The sequence below is a fragment of the Orcinus orca genome, chromosome 4 (genome assembly GCF_937001465.1).
Source record: "Orcinus orca chromosome 4, mOrcOrc1.1, whole genome shotgun sequence".
NCBI classification, from domain to species: domain Eukaryota; kingdom Metazoa; phylum Chordata; class Mammalia; order Artiodactyla; family Delphinidae; genus Orcinus; species Orcinus orca.
Window position 1 is genome coordinate 153,927,270 of NC_064562.1, and position 13,602 is coordinate 153,940,871.

Consider the following 13,602-nt stretch of genomic DNA (forward strand, 5'->3'; position numbering starts at 1 on the left):
TGGAGCCTGGGCTCCTGCCTGGCCTTTTGTCACTCTGACGTGCTGAGGACAAATGCGCTGTGTGCCCCAGGGGCCCACGGAGGGGGCGCTCCTCAGTGGGACTGTCCTCAGGTTCCTGTCCCCGTGCTGCAGCCCATGGCCGGCAGCGACCCCTGGTGGTGGCCAGCATGTCGCTGCAGCCCACCGCGGGTCCGTCCCTCACTGGCGCTGGGATGCTGGGGGCGGGATGCTGGGGGGCCGACGCGGGGGGCCGATGCGAGGGGGGGCGGATGCGGGGGCCCGGATGCTGGGATGCGGGGTCGGTATGCGGGGGGGCCCGGATGCGGGGGCGGGGATGCTGGGGGGCGGATGAGGGAACCGGGATGCTGGGGGGGGGCAGATGCGGGGGGTGGGGCGGGCCTCTGGTATGGGGCTGGGGTGGAGGCAGTGGTTGGTGTGGGGGCTCCCTGAGGGGAAAGCGCCCTTGTGTCGGAGGTTCCCCTCGGGACTGGTGTCCTCTGCCTGTCCAGCAGCCCCCAGGAATAGGGTGGACATGCAGACTGAGGAATGGCTCCAGGGCTCAGAGTTTCAGAGACCAGTCTGGCCAGCTCTCTGCCCGCCTGTGTCCCGGGTCCCCTGATGCCCTGCAGGCTGGGACCTGCCCAGTTCAGAGGGTCTCCCGGGGGCTGTCTGGCCCCCACTGCACCCGTGCCAGGGCCTCACCTCCACCCTCCAAGCGTTCCCCCTGCCCTCAGTGAGCAAGGGACCATGATAAGGACAGTGCTGCAGCCAGTGTCCAAGGGTCCAGTGAGCATGTACTGCGGGCCCCTCCTCTGGAGCAGGCCCTGAGGGGCTGAGACGCGGCCCACTGGGGCTGGGGGTGCACACTCAGACCCCCCACTTTGAGACGTTCTTACCTCTGAGCCTTTGGAGGCAGAGCTTCTGTTAGGAGCTTCGAATGTCTGCCCACGGAGGGTTCTCCAGAGAGACAGCCAGAGGAGACCCACCTGCCCTCGAACATTTCGCCCCCTCCGTCTTCTCGGGTCTGTCTCAGGAGACTGTGGGGTCCTACTGGGGGGCAGGCCGGCAGGCTGGAAACCCAGGCGGGAGCTGCTGGTCCCGAGACGGACCCCTCCTCCCTTGTGGGCTGGAGGAGGCCTCCACACCGCCGAGGACAGGTCGGCGCTACCACGGCAGGCGTGAACCTGGCATGGCTACAAACACCCTGAACATCTCGGTGAGTGTTCGACTACCAGGGGCTGCGGCCTCGCCAGGTGACACAAAGCCAACTGCCGCGTGGCTGCCTTGGTTGGCTTTCTTCCTCGAAGACTCGAGTCTGTCTGGACTCTGATCTGTGGCCGAGGCAGAGACACGGCCCCCACCCCTGACCACAGAGCCGACCAGGCAGATGGGGTGGGGCCGGAGCCCACTCGGCTGACCCCCGGGAGGGGCTGCCCGCCCGCCCAGCCACCCACCTACCCCTCGGGCAGCTGTGAGGTGCGGGGCAGAGAAGGGCCAAAGGCACAGAGGGGACAGCAGCTGTGGTCGGTTCAGCCAGAAACTGTCCCTTTAACGAAGACCAGGAGAGCTCTATTGCTTAGACTTAAGGGAAACTTTATTTATTCTTCCTAAAGCAACCTAGTTTAAAAACGAGTTGAGGTTAACAGAGAAGAAAAACCCAGACAGGCAGACACACAGACAGACCGGGGGACGGCACAGGTCGGGGCTGCCACATCAGATTCTCTCCATCTTGGAAATGAGGTCGTCACAGATTCTGGTCAGTTCATCGTTTTCTTTAGTCTGAAGGAGGAGAATCAAATCCCTAGATCTCTCCCAGCGCTCGGAGCTGGGAGCAGGGCCAGAGCTTCTAGAACCAGGAGGGCTGCTCTTCCCCCACTCCGCCTGGACCCGTGGGTCCCCTGTGCCCACCTTCTGCTCAACGACCTTCTCCAGCGAGTGGACGCGCATCTGCTCCTTCCTCAGGACTGCCTGCAGCGCCAGGGCCTCCGCTTGGGCCTTGCTCCGGACCTGGGTGATCTCCTCGTTCGCCCTGGAGCAGCAGAGGGGCTGGGCTGAGCCCACGGGGGACCAGACCCCTCCCGAGGGAGCCTCCTGCACCCTCCCGCCTGACACTCACAGCTGGAGCTTCTCCTCCGCGTGGGCCTTCAGCGCCTGGTACCTCTGGCCCTCCTTCTCGATCCTGCCTATGTAATCCTCAACACACTTCTTCAGCGACTCTTCATTCTGGAAGGAAGAGCAGACGCTGAGCCCTGAGCTCAGGGCCCAGGCTCTCTGGGTCATTCGTGGAGCAGCAGTGGGCCAGGCTACAGGGGAAGAGCTCTTCCCGTTTCCTTCCAGAGACGCCAGCACTCACACAGCCCCAGGCCTCCTCTCATCCCGCGGCTCAGGAGGCCTCCGGATGCGGGGCCTGACCCCCCGCCCCCGAGGGGACCCTGCCCGGCACACAAGAGCCCTATGTCCAGGCACCTCGGGGGAAAGCAGGCCGGGCCCCAGGTCCACGGAACAGCCCCTGCCCTCCTGCCCCCCAGCCCTGTGCTTTGGGGGCCGGGTCTCCTGCTGCCCCAGGAGGGAGACAGCAGCGGCAGGGAACATCTGGACACAGCAGTCTCTGTGCAGGCCACACAGGGACAGCCTCGTGGGCACGCATGTCCGGCAGTAGGCGACAAAGCCGAGAGCTGAGAGTGCAGGTAGGAGGAGGGCTGGAGCCTGGGGCCCACACCCCCGGGGGGGCCTCTCCTTTCTTCCCAGACTCAACACCAAGGCTCAGCTCACCCCCTCTTCCTGCAAGGCCCCCAGCCTCTCCCCGTCCCTGCTTGTCACGCTGCCCCACTGGCAACAATGCCGACCCCGCCGTCCCTGGGGCCTCTTGCCGGCCGGGCACCCACCGTGCGGTAGCCTTCGATCACTTCCTTCTGTTTCTCAAACCGCTTGAAGAGGTCGGAGAACGACTTCTCCGTGGAGTGCAGGTCTGCAGTCAGCTGGTCTCTGTCCCTCAGAACCTTCTGGATCTCGGCTTTGGCAAGTTCCTTCTGCTTCTGAGCCTCCTCTTAAAGGAAGGCCAGCACCCGGGATCAGCGGGCGGCCAGCAGGTGGCGCCACAGACGGCCAGCGCTAGGAGGGCCCCCTGGGGCGCTGACCAGCCCCGCTCTCGGGACCTTCCAGGGCAGGACCTGGGGGCCCCAAGTGCCCCGAAAACAGCTGTTTCCTCAACACCAGCTCCACCCGGAAGCCGAGGGAGCGGACAATGAACCCAGGGCCTGACTGAAGAGCCCAGGCCACACCTACCCCACACTCAGGGCCTCCAGCCCCAGCCCGGACACACCCGGTGCCCAGCACCCACGGAGACTGCAGCTGGACGCACGGCCCCCGGGGCAGGGGTCAGACCGCGGGTGCAGCGCCCACTGGAGGGACCCAATCTGTTCGCCGCCACAGCCCCGGATGCCAACTTGGGGCCCGGCCAACCTGAGGGCTGATAAGCACCTGGGGCCCAGCACCCCCCGGCCTCCCTGACTGCCAGCTGCCCCAGCCCAGGGACTCACCCATCGCCTGGTACACGGTCCCCTCAAACGCGTCCATGATTTTCCTGTGGAGGAGAGCAGATGCCATGAGCCCCGAGAGTGCGTCGTTGGGTCCTGGGCAGCCAGCACGCAGACTCACCCCATCTCCAGGATCTTTTCCTGCAGCGCCGTGCACCTGACCCTAAGCGCCTCGTTCTCCTTCTGTGTCGCCCCAACCTGTGCAGACCACACACCTGAGTTGGCGCCAGTGTCCTCCCGTGCTGGGGTCTCCCGCCCCACTCAGCATACATCGCAGCGCTGGGGGGTCAGCGTGCGGTGGGTGCACGGGTGGGACACCTCCCGACACAGGTGGGGCGGTAGAGCAGCGTGCGGGGGGAGAGCCCCACGGCAGAGAGGACACCGCCCGAAGACGGCCGGCAGGGGCCAGGAGCTCCTGGGCCCAGCGTGGCCCGGCGCACAGGCCTCCCTGAGAGGGGACCAGCGGACGCCACCCAGGGCATCACCAAGGCAGCAAGGGGACTTGGGGGCCGCTACCCCCTGGGCAGCTCAGAGCAGACACCCAGACCCTCGCTTGCCAACAGGTTCTGCAAGAGACACTGGGTGGAAACGCAGGACACTCGGCTGCCTGGGCGCCTGGCTCGGGGGTCGGTGAGTGGCCGCCTGCGACCCTGCCTGCATGGTGTGAGCAAAAGACCAGCGCGCAGAGCTGCCACCCCGCTCCCCAAGGCTCTTCAGAGCAGCCTGCAGGTGCCACGCCCAGGGCTGCAGCCAGCAGGTGGGGGCCGCTCGCTGGGCACCTCCCCTCACCCCCCCTTGCCCTCACCGCAGTGTCCAGGTCCTTCTGGCTGTACTGCAGCACGTCCACAATGGGCCCCACGGGCAGCAGCGGAGCCCTGGGTCCGAGGTCACAAGGAGCTGGGCCGAGCGTCTGCAGGCGACAGAGACCAGCTGGGCCGCAAGCTCCCCTGGCACTCCTCTCTGCCCCGTCGGCTCCCCAGATGGCACAGTGCAGCCCCCCTCAGCCCAACAGACCCCTTAAGCCTTCAGATCCACAGCACATGAAAGTCGGGCCATTAGAACAATTGTCTCTTTACACCACGGAGGGGATGAACCACTTACGGGAACGTCCGGGGCTCCTGCAAAGTCCAGGTCCAGCAGCTGGGCCTCCGGGGGGCTTCCCGAGGAATGCGCGTCTGTGCCCCGTGCACTGAGACCAGAAGAGAACACGCATGCTGTCTGCGTGCGTAGGGGTCGGCCCAGACTCTCCCCCAGGGCCACGGGGTCAATATTCGGGACACGTGGGCCATGCGGCCTATCAGGCTGCCCACCTCTGCTGTCGGAGGGGCTGCACGGGCACAGAAGAGCACAGACCCGCTTACAAACTTGTTTACGAGCTCGGCCAGGGCAGCTGGGGCCCGGCCACTGTCTCTGCCCCCCTCCCTGCGGCAGGGCACTCCCATCGTCACACGGCCTGCGTGGATCGGATTCCCGCCCGCCCCAGCGCACCTGCTGGGCTCCGGGGCCACAGGTGCCGGCCCCCGGGGGCTGTCCTGCAGCAGTGGGTCAAACTTAAGGTACAAGGACTGCTTCCTCAGGGCCGACTCCTTAAACTGCAGGGAAGGAAGCAGGGTCACCGGGGCCCCCAACACGACAGCCTCCACGCCCCGCCCCACGTCGCGCCCAGGAGCCGCCCTGACCCGAGTGGCCTGCAGGGCAGAGCGGCGGAAGCAGCCGGGCCGCCCGCCACGTCCGGTCAGACGTGGACACCGCTCGCGGTTGAGGAATCGCGGCCCGGGGCTGTTCTAGAAAGAGCCCCTTTTGAGACTGGCACTTGAGGAAAGGCCGCCGCGAAGGCGCCGGGAACTTACCGAGGACGCCCCGAACTGCTCCAGGTAATCCACCTCGGCCCCCGTGCCTAGAACTGAAAGGGAGGCGCCAGCTGCCAGCCGCATCCCACCGCCAGCACTCGGCTGTGCATTCAGAGCGGCACCCTCCCCGCCCACCCTGACCAATGGCCCTTTGCTACAGAGCGGGGCTGCTGTCCGCAGGCTCAGGACGCTTGGGGCTGTATGGCTCCATGGGGCCGTGCCGTGTCCCGCAGGGTGCTGACAGCACTCCTGGGGGCGTGACAACCAGAAGCGTCCCCTGGGGTCCAAATCGCCCCGGTTGAGAACCACTGTGTAAAACCACGCTGAAAGAGTCCTTTAATTTCTGATAATATGACCTTTGCTTAAAAACCTAAGGGTCACTCACACCACAGACAAAAATTAACTCAAAATGGATCAAAGACCTAAATATATGAGCTAAAACCATAAAATTCTTGGAAGGAAACATGAGGGCAAATCTCCACGACACTGGATTTGGCAACGATGTTTTAGAATTGACCCCAAAAGCACAAGCAGCAGCAGAACAGACTGGGCTGCAAAGTGAACGTTTGTGCTTCCAAGGACACCATCGAGAAAGTGGAGAGAGGGACCTCCCTGGTGGTCCAGTGGTTAAGAATCTGCCTGCAGGGGACGTGGGTTTGATCCCTGGTTGGGGAACTAGGATCCCACATGCCGCGGAGCAACTAAGCCCGCGCACCACAGCTACAGAGCCCGGGTGCCCTCATGAAGATCCCGAGTGCCGCAACTAAGACCCGATGAGCCAAACGAAGAAAGAGGGAGAGAACTTTTGTGAGTCATGTACCCAAGAAGAATTCTTACGTAGATTATACAGGAAATCTTTACAACTCAATAGAAAAAAAACAACTCAATTAAGAAACAGGCAAAGGATCCGAGCAGATGCTCCTCCAGAGGAGACACGAACGGTCAACGTCAGTCAGCAGGGAAACGCCGACACTGCACTGCACACCCACCGGGACAGTGGGGTGCAGACCCGGACCGTCAAACCATGTGGGGGCAGAGTAGAGGGTGCAGACCCCGCGGGGAACAAACAGTTACACAGTGTTACCACGTCCCCTTCAGGGTACGTCTGCCCCAAAGAGATGGGAAACGTACGCTCACACAAAACGTGTACGTGAGTGTTCCCAGCAGCCTCGTTCATACGAGCCAAAGAGTGGAAATCAACTGGTAAAAGAAGAAACAAGATGCGGTCTATCCACACAGGGGATATTACTCAGCCATAAAAGGAAGTCCTCACACAATGTGACACGAGGGACTTGGAAACATCACAGGACACAAACCCCGAGTCACGTGTCTAGGGTCCCTGGCCGGGGAGCAGGCTGCCCCAGTGGAGCTGATCCACGGTTCCCGGTCCCGCCCGCACAGGGAGGACCCCACAATGGCCCTGCCACACAGAAACCCTACACTCGTCTCCTGCCTTCTCTAGGCCTGGGGGTTTTAAGTAACCAAAACTGAGAGATCCTGGCGTGCTGCCTCCTGTCCTGTAAAGCACCTCAGTTGGAAGTCCTCACTGAAGGCAGGTCAGACCCGCGACTCTTCCACCCCCTCATCCAGGGTGCGTGGATGGGCAGGGCTTCTCCTTTTATCTCTACGGGGTCTCGTCTTAAACAGCACTTCGATTCAGCGAGTTCCCGCTGCCTCCTGTGTCTGTATCTGTACCGCCTGGGTCAGTCAGGCCTGCTGCCTGTTTTTCTAAGTTGGCCTAAAATATATATATTTTTAATATCACAGATCTTAGTCCTGTTCTCCTGAAAATGCCCATAGTTGATAAACCAGAAGTTTCCACGTGAATCACTCAAGTCAGGGGACGGGGCTGCCCGCACGATGACCGCCTGCGGGCACCATGGAACACGGTTCTAGCACCCCGGCCTCGAGGACGGGTGAATGACGTACCCTCGGCGGGGTCCCAGAAGTGCTCCCCACTCAGGTCCAGGCCGGGCTCCGGCCCCCGGGGGGTTGCGGGTGTGGGGTCAGTGGGCACGGTTGGTGGCTCGCTGCCCGGGCTGCTGGTTGGAGCCGATGCCCCCGAAGCGTCTGTGGTCCCCTCCTGGAAGGGAGGTTGGGGTCACCGCAGGGGCTCATCAAGATGAGTGGGCGTGGGGGGAGCAGGGGAAGCAGCGTGTCCCACCCCACAGCCCCGGGCACCACCGGCCTGCCTCTGCCCCGTGACGACCCGCAGACTTGGCAACAGCATGAGGACGCCCGCCCACACCCGTACCTCGCCCGCCGCTTCTGCGGTCCCTGCCGAGGTCTGCAACGCCGGTGTGTCATCCGCCGAGGCCAAGGGCACCTGCCTAAAGAGACAGGGTCAGCAGGGCCCGCGCCCCACACCTCCCCCCGTCCTGCACCGAGCTGCCACCAGCACCCCCCCGCCCAGGAGCCAGGCTTGAGGCCCAGCCGGGTGGCCACGCAAAGCCATCCCCCGACCTCGCCTGCAAGAGCATCGCTCCTCAGAAGCAGACAAGGCACTCTGAGGTCATCTCAACTCAAGAGAAAGCAAACCACAAGGATCCGCTTATCCTTTTTACCAGGAAACTGCAACAGCAGCCGATGCTGGACAGCTGGGCGCACCCTCGGCCCCTGAGCGGCGTCCCCGGGGAGGCGGGGCTCACGCCGGGAGACGGCTCCCCCGAGCTGCGCTGCGGGAATCCTGGGGCTCTCGGCTAGGTATCTTGCTAGACCTTCCGGATGCATCACAGGGAACGCATCTCAGACAGCGTGGGCACCCCCTCCCCGCTATTCCGCAAGAGCTGTGGCAGCTGCCCTGGGGCCCCTGCTCAGGGCTGCAGGTGGCATCTCTGGTCTCGTGCCCACCACTGCCACCCCGTGCTCACCGGCTTGGAGACGAGGCCTCTGTGGCCGGCCCGCTCTTGGGGTGCTCTGGGGGCTGGGCCTCTCCGTCACCTCTGGTGGGGTTACAGTCTGGGTCGTCCAGCTTGTCCTGGTCCAGGCTGTTGGACCCGCGGGGAGGGGGATCGGGACCCTCGCCCGCCTCCACGAGGGCCTTTTCCTCCTTTTCCTGCCTCGCCTCTGGTCTCCTCGAGGGAGGTCTGAGAGCCGGGGTCTTCCCTCGTTTCCTCAGTGGGGGCGGCCCTTTGATGGTGCCGTCAGAAAAGTCAAATTCCAGCCTTACGGGCTCACTCCTCAAAGAGTCGGCCGTTTGCCCTTCGGCCTCCTCCTTCTGAGGACTGGGGAACGTGGCACCTCCAGCCTCCACGGGGCCAGCTGGGGCCTCGCTAGGCAGGTCCACGAGGGGCTCTGCTCCGCGGGCTCCGCCGGGGTGGGTACCAGGAGCTGAAGCGGCCCCGGCAGAGGGCGCAGGGAGCCCGCTCGAGTTTTCTCCTGTGGCTCTCAGCGGGTCCTCTGTTCTGTCCTGGGATGCCATCCCGGGAGGGTCTTCTAGAATTGTGGAGGTAGAGGTAGCACTTTCCTCTAAGGAATGAGGATGGACGTGTTCTTCCTGGGTGGGCTCAGGGCTGCCTGACGTTTGTCCCGGAGATGCCTCTGGGGTTTCAACACTTTCGGGCATCTGGGAAGAGCTTGCAGGATCCAGGCAGGCCTGGGGAGCCGAGGAGGGCCCGCTGCGATGCCTGTCGTCAGAGGCCGGTCTCATGTGATCTGAAGCGGGGTTGGCATCGGCCACTGCTGGTTTCTGGAGAATTCCATTGGTCGTTCTAGTGTCTGTTTCCTTGGTGAACTGTTGGCTTTTTAGAAAGACGTAGTTAACACTAAAGAACCAGTTAGGTTTTTAGTTAGATTTTAGTCCACGTGAAAACATTAGCTAAACACAGGAAAAAAAAAGAGCATTTGGCCAACCCTCTCCTCAAGATTAACCTTCACAAGTACGTTCCCACAACTCAGTGCTGGCGGGCCACCTAGAGACACAGGTGACTGAGAGAGAGGAGGAACCTGACTGACAACAGCCAAGGTTGAGGTCCTCCATGCCGGCCTATTTTCCCCTTTTGGTTGGGGACCACCAGCTACGCGGCCAGGGACAGTCAGGGCACACCAGGGTCAGGCTTCCCGCTGGAGAGAGAAAGGCCAGGTCAAGGACGCTGACTTCACAAGGAGCAGGGCCCAGCTCCCGGGTCCTCCTGGCCCCTCCACGCCCCTGCTCTGTGGCTGGAGCAGCTCAGACCCAGGGGCCAGGAGGCAGCATCTGAACGGCTGGGTTTCCCTTCCCTCCTGGGGATTGTTACAAAAGAACAGTATTTGAGTGACTCTAATCTCACTCAGCTGAATCTCAAAATGAAAACTAAAAAATTGAAGTTGAAAAGTAGCAAGGAAACCTGGGGAGAGGGGGAGATTCCGGTTTGAGGAGTTTCCAGCCATGGGGAGATACTCGGCACAAGGACATTTCACTGGAGCGAGGTGAAGGGTATGTTAGTGACCTTTTGCTTTTATACCTTTCTCTGCACATCTGAAATCCATTTAAAAGAAAAAGCAAGTTTTGAACAGTTTAAGTCAGCAAAAGTCAGAACGAAATGTGCCAGTGAGGCCCCTTCCCACTCTGGATGTAGAGGGTCCCTGGGGGCGCCAGCCGGGTTAATTCAGCCTCATCTGGGGGTGAAGGGCCACCGCCAGGGTCCTCGTCTCCAGACGGAGGCAGGAAAAGCCTTGGCATTCACACTGTCGACCACCTCACGCAAGCCAACCACCTAATGCCAGGCGAGGCTGCAAAGAAGCTTCTGCTGGTTAAAGTCAAGTGTTTCAAATCTGACTCGTCAGGCCACACGTGTTCTGGTCAGATTACACAACACACGGGTTCCTCTGCCTTTAGCGGTAAGAGCTATCTGTAAGCTTTCTCCAGGGCTTGCCGCTGAGGACAGGAGACGGACCGGCAAGCAGGAGACCCCAGTGGAATGCTAAAAAAGAAGCAAAATCACAGAGCGTCCCTCCTTGGAGATTCGGCCAGGACATTTCATGAAGTTAGAGAAACAAAACCAAGGCCAATTTGTTGGCAAGAGCACAACAGAGGAGCAGAATGTGAAGTTTAAACTTCCTGTCTTATTATTCACTTTTCCAACAACAAACGACTTCGGCGGTGCTCTGGGCCGCACACTACACAGACCCAGAGCGGAGACCAGGAGGAGCCCAACCAGATGTGGCGGGTGAAACAGACTTCTCCTGCCAAGTCCATCGGAGAGGTTACAAATTGCAGTACGTCAAACAGTGCCAATACTTACTTCTCTTTCTGGGTCCAGACTTGATGACAGTTTTCTAGTCCAATGGTGTCGCCCAGAGCAAAGCAAGCTTCAAGCTTGCTGCCCGTGCTGGGACTTAAAATCCTGTGTGTCTGCGGATCCCGCAGAGGTGTCTGAAAAGTAACCTGTCGGGGAGGGAGGAGGGCAGCTGTTCAATAATTCAAGTCTGCAAGCACCACGCTGGCAGCACCATGCCCTGCCCTGCCAGCTCAGTAAGTCACCAGGAAAGCAGGTGACCTCATGTGTGACGCACGGTAGATAGTACGCAGAGGCAAGACGTGCTTACCTTCATAGCTTTGGCTGTGGTCTTAGGTGGTACGTTTTCTTTCTGTGACAGACGGAGAACAGATGATCTTCCGGTAAGTTCCAGTGGTGAAAACAGGAAGTCGCAGTTTTCTGTACTTTTGTCACCAGTGACATTTTCGTCACTGAAGACGTGCAGACTCATTCTGAAAAGGAGATAGTTTTGTGTCAGGAGTAGGGCAGTGACACCGCGTTGTCTGGACGCACATATGTGAAAGTGACAGCTGACCCCACAGTGCTGCAAGGAGGACGTCCGCCTTCCTGCACAGGTGGGTCACACCTCAGGCAGTGTGTCCTCTGCCAGGCAGTCCCCATCCTGCTCTGGGGGAGCTGCCACCTCCCAGGAGCAAGAGCTAGAGGGGCTTTCAGCCCACAGGGCAAGAAGGAAGACCCAAGAGCTCGAAATAACTCGAACTTTGTGGGTAAAAGTTGGGAGACAGATAGGAGCTGATCTGTGGCAAAACTGCAAGGGGCAGAGGAAGCCTGGGCCTCCCCACAGGCCTCAGCGTCAGAGGTGGAGCAGCTGCCAAGTTAGTGGACAACAAAGCAGGAGGGGGGACCTCCCTGGTGGTCCAGTGGGTAAGGTTCTGCGCTCCCAATGCAGGGGGCCTGGGTTCGATACCTGGTCAGGGAACTAGAGCCCGCATGCAAGCTGCAACTAAGAGTTTGCATGCTGCAGCTAAGACCCGACACAGCCAAGGTAAATAAATGAAAAAGTAATGCAATAAAATGCTATTTCAAAAAAATAAAAAAAGAGAGAGAAGGAGAAAGAAAAAAGAGAATTAAAAAAAAAGTGAAGCAGAAGGGCACAGCAGCTTGCTGTCCACCCACGGGGCTGGGAAACAAGGACTGGACTAGGGCGTCAGGAGGGCCGAGGCTCAGAGGAGGAGCTAGAGGAAGGAACAAGCAGCAGGTGCAGAGTCACTTGGGGGGAGTCGAGGAGCTTCTGCACCAGGGGCCTCCAGTGGGGCCCAGGAGGTTCTAGAACAATCCCATTCCTCCTTCCGAAGCCCTCATAATGGTCAACACCGTGGCGTTCCCAACTTCGGAGACACCAGAGCACTGGGCATTGACCTGCCCGGGGCACTACAGGTCCTTGCTGGCAGTGGGGGCCCTGGGGACTGTGCCTGGAAGAGACCGGGTGGCTGGGGCAGGGAGAGAAAGGGTGTCCTGAAAAGAGGTGAGCTCAGCGTGGGAGGTCAGGGTGACGAGCCACCTGGAAGGGCGCTGCGTGTGAACAGGGAGGGCTCACAGGGAAGGGGGCGGCCAGAGCTCTGGCACCGCGCCAGGGTGGAGTGGTCTGCCCTGGCTCGAGAGCAGCCCGCACCTGCCGTGTGGAAGCGGGCAAGATACGCCCAAGCCAAGGGTCACTGTTAGGTTTGGCCTGAGCAACGGGGTAAAACGGGGAAGGGGGCTGGATGGCTGGAGGACACAGAAGGGAGACATCAAGTCGGAAGACCCCCGTCGCCTGGGGAAGGTGGGAGAGCAATGACAGCAGCCTTTAGGGCTTTGGCTTCTATAATGATGGGGCCACGGAGGGGGCTCCTGAGCAGAGGGACCCGGGCCAGGCGGGGAGGAGGGCTGGTGGCCGGGGGCGAGCGGGTTCTCCGGAATCAGCGGGGCGGGGAGCGTGGAGCCCAGGTTTCCAAAGCAGGTGCGTCAGGAGTCAGGTGCTGCAGGAGTCGGTGAAGGCTCTCAGGTGGGGCTGCGCCCAAAGGAGGGGCCGGAACTAGGAGGCCTGCCTTTGGCGCAGAGCTGCAAGCCCGCGGGTATTCAGAGGAGGAGACGTGTCTCTGCAGGTCACAGCCACGGGCGGTTTGCGGCTGGACGAGGTCACCGGGATAGGGAGAGGAGAGGCCGGCGCAGCGGGCCGGAGGGGCCTCCTGGAGGGCGACATAGGAGCCACCAGGCGTCTCTAGACGCAGGGGCGGGAGCCCATCGGCTCCGCTTCCGTTTGCGCCCGGGCGGGCGGGACGAAGGCAGTCGAGAGAGGACCCTGAGGAGGGGCCCAAACGGCGGGCAGGGCGGAGCCGCGGGACGAGCCGGAGGGGGCGTAGGCCCACGTCCAGGGTGGCCGCCAGCACGGCAGGCAGAGACCCGAGGCCAGGCCAGAGGCGGGACCGGAGCCCCGAGCCCGGACCCCACCACCGCCTTACCTGTCGGCCGCCGCACGGAACCAAGGGAGCGGGAGACGAGGAGTCCGGGAGCCCCTCTGCCCGCCGCCGATTCAAATACCGACGGTTGGCGCGCGCGGCCAATCAGCGCGTGGATGGGGCGGGACGAACGGGCGCCGCCAGCCAATGGGAGGTCGAGTCACAGGTCACGCCCACGAGGAGGTTCCGCTTCCGGGGTGACGGCACGCTGGGCGCGGCGGTCGCCGGATTTCTCGGTAACCGCAGCTCGCTAGGCGGGCGTAGAGGAAAGGCCGTACGCGGGCGGGCAGCGACTGCGGGGCCCGCCGTCGCCCGGGAATCTCGGGCTCTGCTGCGGACGCGCCTGGGCTGCGCGGGAAGGTCAGGGCCTGAGAGCCGCTCGCCCGAGTCTCAGTTTCCCCAGCTGTGCAGTGGGGCCAAGTGCAGCACCGCCACCAAGGCGGGTCCTGAGGAGCATCCAAACCCTCGCGAGGACTGTCGCGGCAGTTCACAACTTCTGGCCGAGCGAGGGGACCGGGAA

General features: G+C 61.9%; 1 protein-coding gene across 5 annotated transcripts; it reads right to left on the reverse strand.

The window, feature by feature from the left end:
* Nucleotides 1-1,576: 1,576 nt before the first annotated feature.
* TACC3 (transforming acidic coiled-coil containing protein 3) lies at nucleotides 1,577-13,572 on the reverse strand. 5 transcript variants are annotated; one of them, XM_012531373.3, is made up of 16 exons: nucleotides 13,086-13,569; nucleotides 10,913-11,075; nucleotides 10,609-10,751; nucleotides 8,257-9,126; nucleotides 7,641-7,716; nucleotides 7,316-7,469; nucleotides 5,387-5,439; nucleotides 5,025-5,128; nucleotides 4,638-4,863; nucleotides 4,342-4,446; nucleotides 3,658-3,734; nucleotides 3,540-3,583; nucleotides 2,886-3,046; nucleotides 2,117-2,223; nucleotides 1,909-2,029; nucleotides 1,577-1,779 (listed from the first exon to the last, which is right to left on the reverse strand). In XM_012531373.3, the coding sequence occupies exons 2-16, from the start codon at nucleotides 11,072-11,074 to the stop codon at nucleotides 1,714-1,716; spliced, it is 2,469 nt and encodes an 822-aa protein (XP_012386827.1). In that variant the 5' UTR covers nucleotide 11,075; nucleotides 13,086-13,569; the 3' UTR covers nucleotides 1,577-1,713. The 5 variants fall into 5 exon arrangements, with proteins under 5 accessions (XP_012386827.1, XP_049565396.1, XP_049565395.1 ...); XM_049709439.1 differs by having other exon boundaries at nucleotides 4,638-4,725; nucleotides 8,257-9,150; XM_049709438.1 differs by having other exon boundaries at nucleotides 8,257-9,150.
* Nucleotides 13,573-13,602: the final 30 nt, after the last annotated feature.